General features: G+C 40.8%; 1 protein-coding gene across 1 annotated transcript; it reads left to right on the top strand.

Moving 5' to 3' along the window:
• Positions 1-667: 667 nt before the first annotated feature.
• Positions 668-5,542, top strand: LOC148594743 (uncharacterized). Its single transcript, XM_088524286.1, has 2 exons — positions 668-684; positions 4,504-5,542. The coding sequence occupies exon 2, from the start codon at positions 4,556-4,558 to the stop codon at positions 5,540-5,542; it is 987 nt and encodes a 328-aa protein (XP_088380412.1). The 5' UTR covers positions 668-684; positions 4,504-4,555.
• Positions 5,543-7,915: the final 2,373 nt, after the last annotated feature.

The following is a 7,915-nucleotide window of genomic DNA, read 5'->3' as shown; positions in this document are numbered from 1 at the left end:
GATCAGAGGAAGATTTTGCTAAATTTTGAGAGCCTATGTAGGGAATCTGCTATTCCTTGGACAAGTACAGCAGCAGTAGCTGGTGTGAATAATGTGATCTTTAAGTTTTGGATGGCTTTGTATTGTCATAGCTTCATACTGAATTTGGTGACATCAGGGTGCGGTTATGCTGAAATCATTAGCATTTCTACCAGAACCATTCCACTTCTGGAGCCCAAGACCTTTATGTCTCTTCCCTTGTTTATGAAGATGCTCCTGTTTATGGAGATGCTCCCTTGCTACCACAGATAGTGACTGTAATTCTCTACACCTGCAGGGCTCTTGCAGCACAAGCAGAAGCAGGACAGTTCCCACTTGGTGAATTTGCACAGGAATGACTCCCTGCCTTTGGCTCTGAGAATTGGCATGGGAGCAGCCGCAGCTCAGACAGGGAGGCTACACAGCTTCCTCACTGCTCCCTTGGCATATTCATATTTCATTCACCGAACTAAAATGAATAGTCAAAGTCTCAGTGGAATCTCAGTAGAGTCTCTTTATAACTAAAAAAGACCCCTGTAGATTCCCGACAGAAAGGATAGCTGGCCAAATGAGCTAAATGACTCTAGAGGTACCTTTTTCTCAACACAGACTATAGACAAGGAATGGGCTCACTGGACTTAGACAACTAATCTTTGCACAGCTAAGGTAAAGCAAAATTAATTTTGTCCCACTATGCACCACAATGGACTAGGACTTCTTATAGACTTTTAGGAAATTTCCTTCCTTACAGAAAGTTTTCTGGAATTGTCTTCATGATATAGATTAAAGTACTCAAAATCTTGCACTTTGCTGAAGCTCCCAGTCAGATCATCAGCTATCATGGTAACTTAATGACAAAGACCAGAAAATAGTATTACCAGGTTCCTGGTTTATATTATTTTTTACCCAGAATTTCAAGGAATTCCTTACTGTACTTATTTTAGTATCAGCACTTGATAACTTTCGATAACTTCTACTTCAGAGTATGACTGTCAGTTCATGTCAGTTCATTAAATTGATTTAATAAATTTTTTAGAAAAGCAAAATTTGATTACTGTCCGGTAGGTGGCAGTGTTACATTTGCTGCACCCTTGATCTGCCCTTTTATCGAACCTTGCATTTACAGACAGTGGATTTTCACTTTTCACTTTTTTTTTTTTTTTAAAGCTCACCTAAAAAGAGGAGCTTGAATACATATGCACAAGCAAACTCATATACACACACATACTTACAGGAAGTATAGAGGAAGATATCCTTAAAACTATATTTAGTTGCACAGGAAATGCTTTTCGAAAGGTCTTCATATGAATATACCTCACTGTTAGTAAAGTCATTACAAACCTGGATTATATACTTAATATTTTAAGTGCTATATTCTTTAGTCAGTCCAGGCTGAGAGCAAGATTTGAGTGGTATCTCACTTAGGAGCTAGGTCTGTAAAACTCCTTTTGCTATTCAGATCTCTGTCACTACTAGAAAACAGAAGAGAAGCCACATTAATTTCCTGTGTTACAACTGTGTGTACCTTGATTTCCAGAGGGTTAGCATCTCCAGTTCCCAACTGTTTCCAACAGGGCAAACCCAGTTCTTACAATCACATTCCAGTGAAGATAAGTGTGAGTACAATTCTGCCATCTCCTTCCTGTGCAAAGGATAATATACTTGCCTGAAATATTTGGTAAGATATGTAACCATTAGCTTCTTCCTGAGAATGTGGTAATTAATAAATAACACACACACACACATATACATACATATAAAATCCAGAAGTGTGTATCTATAAATCTATCTATATTTATATCTATATTATATAAAGATAGCTGTCATATAATACCTTGTGAAACTTTTTTTCATTCAACTGAAAAGGAACAAAAAACTAGTTAAGCAATGTTTGAAGTGAATTGGTTGAGGTTGAGGTTGAATTGAAGTGAGTGGTTGAGTGAGTTGAAGTGAGTGAGTTGAAGTTGAAGTGAGTGAGTATTGAAGTGAGTGGTTGAGGTTGGAAGGGGCCATTAGAGATCATCTAGTTCAACACCTTGGCTCAAGCAGGGTCACCTACAGCACACGGCCCAGTATTGTATCCAGACAACTGTTGAATATCTCCAAGGAAGGAGGCTCTACAGCTTCTCTGGTCAACCTGTTCTGGTGCTCAATCACCCTCACAGTAAAGTTGTTTTTCCTCATGTTCAGATGGAACTTCTTGTGTTTTAGGTTTTATACCCATCCTTTTTACATCCTCCTTTTCAGATACCTATATACATTGATAAGATCCCCCATCAGTCTTCTCTTCTGCAGGTTGAACAGGTCCAGCTCTCTCAGCCTGTCCTCATAAGAGAGGTGCAATCATCTTAGTTGCCCTCTGCTGGACTCCATGTACCTTTTGTACTGAGGAGCCCAACTGGACACAGTATTCCAGACGTGGCCTCACCAGGACTGAATGGAGCGGGAGCATCCCCTCCCTCAACCTCCTAGCAATGCTCTTCCTAATGCAACCCAGGATACCACTGGTCTTCTTGACCACAGGGACACGTTGGTGGCTCATGGTCTGCTTGTCCAACAGGACTCCTAGGTGCTTGGATGATACCTGCAGTGTATCCATTGTTTCCGGCAAATTCGTTTGTATTTCTGTGTGTTTGCACTGAATGGGGAGAGTCTTTGCACAAAACACATTTCTGTGGTAAAGCACCATAAAATCTGACCTTCTCTATAACATACTCTTGCAGAAACCCAAGAGTCTCGGCATCCTCAGAAGGTTTGTGTGAAATAATAAATGCAAATAATAAAAATCATGCTATTTGCTGTGTTCAATGCCAAGATGTCTACAGAAAAACCTTAAACACAGGAGGGTGTTTGCCCAGAAGCGTTGGTAAATCTCCATCTCTGGAGATATTCAAAGCTCAGCTGGACAATGTCCTGAGCAAACTGAGTTGGCTCTGCCCTAAACAGGCCATTGGACGTGATGACCCCCAGCGGTTCCTGCATATCTGCCTTATTTTATGATTCTATATGTGATATGTCTTAATAGAAACATAACCAATTATGCAGTTTGTGAGTTATATACAGCTCTGTCTCCAAATATCTTTAAAAGATGGTCGGGCAGTTTTAACAGACTGATTTAATCATTAACAAGAAATTGCAAAAAGACAAGCAAACTATCACAAATGACAAGAAACATTTGTCAGGGGGTGGGAAAGAAACAGCTGTGTCATCATATTTAAGCCAGAGCCCTGAGGCAAAGGAAACCCAAGTCCTTCTGGGGCAGCTGAACCTGCGAGTGGCTGCTGTTGATTTATTTAATGTAGTGCCGGGCCCCACGCTACCTGAGGTAAGTTGTTCCGAAGCTCCACAGGCAGCCTGTGGTGTGTCTCATGCACAGCCTGTACTGACAAAAGGGCATTTGAACAGTTCTTGCAAACAAGCCTTTGTGTCAACGCTTCTGCTCATGTGGTGAGCTAGCAGGGAAAGGCCTGTATTTTAGGCTAGCCTGGAGAAGCAGGAACTATGTGGGAGCTTGGATAAAAGCTATTTTAAACCTGAAGCTCAAGTAATGGGGATGTGAAAGGCATGAAGATGCTTCTGGAAAGCCTAAAGGTTGATCATGCCCTGTGGGAAAACTGCAGAGCTGATTTCCAGGCAGCTGATTCAGCCAACAAACTTTGAGACCCCAAAACCAGAGGAGAGACGCAGGCTTTTCACACACAGACTCCTCAGTGTGGAGCAGCCCTGTGGATCAAGGTTGTCTTTAAAATCCAGCAGGATGTTGATGTCTGGCCTCACAGAGCAGAAGGATTTTTTTTTTTCAGCATTATTGGATGAAATTGTCCTCTTAGAGTAGAAAACTAATCAAATGTGTTTGGCACTCACTGTGCTTGCTGGTACGAGGAAAATCAGTTTAGGTCTCCATTTCCCTCAGTCCTACTTCCATTTTCTTTGAAAACCATAATACTAGAGTTTTGTTACTACTTTGTGAGTAGCTTGCATACCAGCAGGTACAGAAGCGCTGACTTCATTTATGCAGATGGATAGGTGGGGCAGTAAACAAGCTGGGATAAAGTAAATTGGCTCTTGTACAGGAGACAATCACCTGTGAAGAAGCAGCTTCCAGGCAGCTCCCTGCCCTGCCACATGCTGTCCTGGTTGTGAGAGCCTGTAAGAGGGGTTACAGCAGGGAGCAGAGAGAAACCACCCTTCAGGCTGTCCTTACGGCAGCATTGCGAGGATAGGGGCTAAGGTAGCTCCCTTCCCAGCTCCTTTAGGTTTGAAGACAAACACCTTACAGATTTGTAACACTGCGTTAGCTCTGTATAGCTTCACTAAGCACTAAGTTCATGTTTTTGCTGCTCATGTAAGTACTTCTCTTCTTTGCACTACATGGAGTTAAATTAAAATAGGTTAATCAATAACGGTGCTCAGCATCAGCTCAGCACTCTCATATCTATTTGCAACTGTAAATCCTCTAAAAATCTGTCTTTTGCTTTTGTGTAGGTACTGAGATATTTCATATTGCTGAGTTCTCCAGTGGAAAGCAGAAAACAAAATGTATCTGTTCTTCCTGTGCATTTTATATTTGCCTTTGAAACCCACTGACACTGAGGAGATTATTTTTGGTCAAAATAATTTTATAGAGTATCAAGTGGGCAACATGAGCATGATTCTTTCTGTCCCACATGGTGGGTCAATGGAACCTGAAGACATCCCTGATCGAGATGCTGGCTGTTGGGACGCAAAGACATCCTCTTGTATTTTCTCTCATGACTGCCCCTCTGGAAGCATTCAAGATTTTAATAAGTGCAAGGTACTTACCAATCAAGACAGGTATACCATAGAGGTGGCTCAAGCCCTTGCTGAAGAAATCAGCAAAATAACTGACGGCTTTTATCCCCATATCATTGTAAACCATCTCCAGAGATTCAAGATGGATGCAAACAGGGAAAAAGAAGAAGCCACTTTTGGAGTTCCCCAAGCAGAAAAGGCCTGGGAGGAATACATGGGATTTTTAAGCAATGCAAAATCACAGATGACTGGGGGCCTGATTCTGGATATCCATGGACAAGCACATCCTGAACAGTGGATAGAACTAGGTTACACACTTTCAAAAACTTCCCTCAACTTGGGAGTGTTTTCTGCATCAAATTCCTCTGTTAGACATCTGGCCGATCAGCTTGTCAATGTGTCTTTTGAGACTTTGCTCATGGGGAACAGAAGTTTGGGCAGCTACATTGAAGAACAAAATAAGAGTTACATCTGTGTACCTTCTCCATCCAATCCTAGTCCTAACAGTGGTAACTATTATAGTGGTGGATACATCACAAAGACTTTTGGCTCCCGTACTTCTGGCACTACTGATGCCATTCAGATTGAACTACCCCAGTGGGTTAGGGCAGCTGAAGAACGTCCCAAATTTTGTAAAGCACTAGCACATGCCATAATGAAATTCTGGCAAGCTAACTACTGCAACCAGTACAGCCATGAGGTTCTGCCTGGAAAGAGGATGTCTTTACTGAAGTTGCTTTCTGCAAAATAGCAGTGATCTGGAACAACAGAAGAACCAATACAGCTGGAACATTTATACCTGCAATTGCTTATGGATACTAAAGAAAGATGCTAACCTGCAAAGAAATACAGGAGCATCAACAGACAGAGGAAATCCACAGCTATTACCAACAAACCAGATAACAAACAACTTTGTACTAGATCCAACAGTTAAGAGACTGCCTGAAGATGCGTGCGTATCTCTGGAAATACCACATCTGATATGCTTCTCTGTTCTCAGTTTCTTTCCAGTAGCAACCCTGGTTCTGTAGGATACAATAAACAACTATGCTTATCCTAAACAATTCTGTGTGTTGCAGTGCATTAATACATTATCTACTCACTAAAATGGACTGTCTCTGCTTTTCCTGAGACACTTTGGGGGAAAAAAAGTCAACTGGATAATATGACTGTGTAAAATATTTGGAACTGGGAGCAATTTTTATTTGGTATTTATAAAGCACTAGGATTTGGAGCTCTTCAAGGAAATAATGACACACAATCTGAATTACTTCATGGTTCCCTCCTGAGAGCTTGTACACTGGCTACGTTCAGCATAGGATTGAATACTTAATTTGTTACAGGGAAATATATTACATTAGAGATGTAGCATTCTGCACAGTGAAGAATAAGGTGCCAAGAGTAGAAATGAGTACAAATCAAGTCTTGGAAAATATATACATTTCATAAGGAAAGCCAAAGACAGCTACTAGCAACACTGAAAACAGTGTAACTAGAAAATGAGGATATACAAAGTTCTAGCAGGATACAGGATAAAGAGAAGAATGACTCACTGTCTATTGTAGAGAGTATTCATAAACTGTAATAAAGTGAGATGATCTTACAGTCAGAGTTAATACTTTTGTTCCAACCGTAAGTAGGGGCAATAACAAAAAGAACCTCTTACACAATTTTAAGATATCACACATGGATTTTTTATAGGCGCTCTCTGAACCCAGACTGTTCATTTTTAATGAATCTCTGAGGACGAGGTAGGCTTCAGTAACTGGAAGAAACCTGATGTGACTGTCTTTCAAAGGAAAACAGGACTCAGGGAATTGCAGGAATATTAGCTTTTGTATGTTACTGGTAAATCCTGGGAAGGATGAAGAAGATGCAAATAGTAAATAGTTAACAGATTGTGGTTTATCTGCTGTCACTTGGTTTGTCAGACAAATTTGGTCATATCAAACCTGATAATTATCAGCTGGTTAGGGCGAAAAAACACCAGAAAAAAAGATACTGAACTTTTTCTCCACAGAACAGTGGAGCTGTTCTGCTCCACTTCACCAGTTACATGGATTACTCTGTGTATTACTAAGGTGATGCACTTGAGAAACAACTTGTACCTTTAGCCACAGGAAGATGACAGGAGCTCTCCAATATGTGTCATGCCATGTCAGAGAGTGGGACGCTGTTTGGGAATGCTGAAATGCTAGAAGGAAGATGGGAAGTCATGATAGATAATTAATCGAACATAAGCTCAGCCCATACTCTTCGAGCTAAGAAAATGGACATACTCTTTGAAATCATAAGCAAGGAACTAACAAGCAAAAAACAAAGGGCATTTTAACTCTGTTTTTTATCTGTTATAGGACTGTGAGTATAAAATTGAGTTCTGAGGCAGACACTTCAGAAAAGATACCTGCTGTGAGAGAAAGATCTCAGAAAGTTATATAATCATTAAAGTAAAAAAGTAAACAGAGCCTGATCATTCTGCAATTTCTTATACATATACATAAAATATATGTATATCAGTAATCCGTAAGGCGTTTTTTTAGTGCTTCAAGAAGCAGCATGCTTGTTATCTTTAATACTGAAAACCTTCTTTATCCACAGCAGCAGTACAGCATTCATGCAAGCATCGGTTTACATCTGTATCCCTTAAAGCTGATTTGGTCACTTGAAGAGGCCCAGGAATCAGGCGCTGCTCCATTCCAAACTGGCACTTGCTCATTCTTGATGGGAGAAGTATGCAACAAGGTTGTCATTTAAAGGAGTCTACCCCAGGTTATCATCCTTAGTAGTAACACTGAAGAACACCGCAGATGTATATTATCATCTGCGATACAGCGTTTACTGGGCCAGGAACGGAAGATCTGCATATGTTTTGGTAAGCAGTCTCTGTGACTGCCTCAGCGGAGCCTTTTCACAGCCTCAGATCTCCTCAGAGCATTTCCCTTTGGTAGTTTGAGTGTCTCCTTGCTCAGTGTATTTGAATTTATAACTATTATACTGAAGTCTCACCAAGCACGGCATGGGCAGCCCTAGTATCACAGCAAGTCTAAGGCTTCTTCTAAGCGACTCGAGCATCATGATATCATAATTTAGGTCACAAAGGACCCAAAGGATCTCTGAAAATCAC

Source organism: Tinamus guttatus, unplaced genomic scaffold, assembly GCF_059628265.1.
Source record: "Tinamus guttatus ecotype Peru unplaced genomic scaffold, ASM5962826v1 Tinamus_guttatus_pri_ptg000208l, whole genome shotgun sequence".
NCBI classification, from domain to species: Eukaryota; Metazoa; Chordata; class Aves; order Tinamiformes; family Tinamidae; genus Tinamus; species Tinamus guttatus.
Note: the sequence above shows the minus strand (reverse complement) of the source record. Positions and strands in the feature narration are given on the sequence as shown.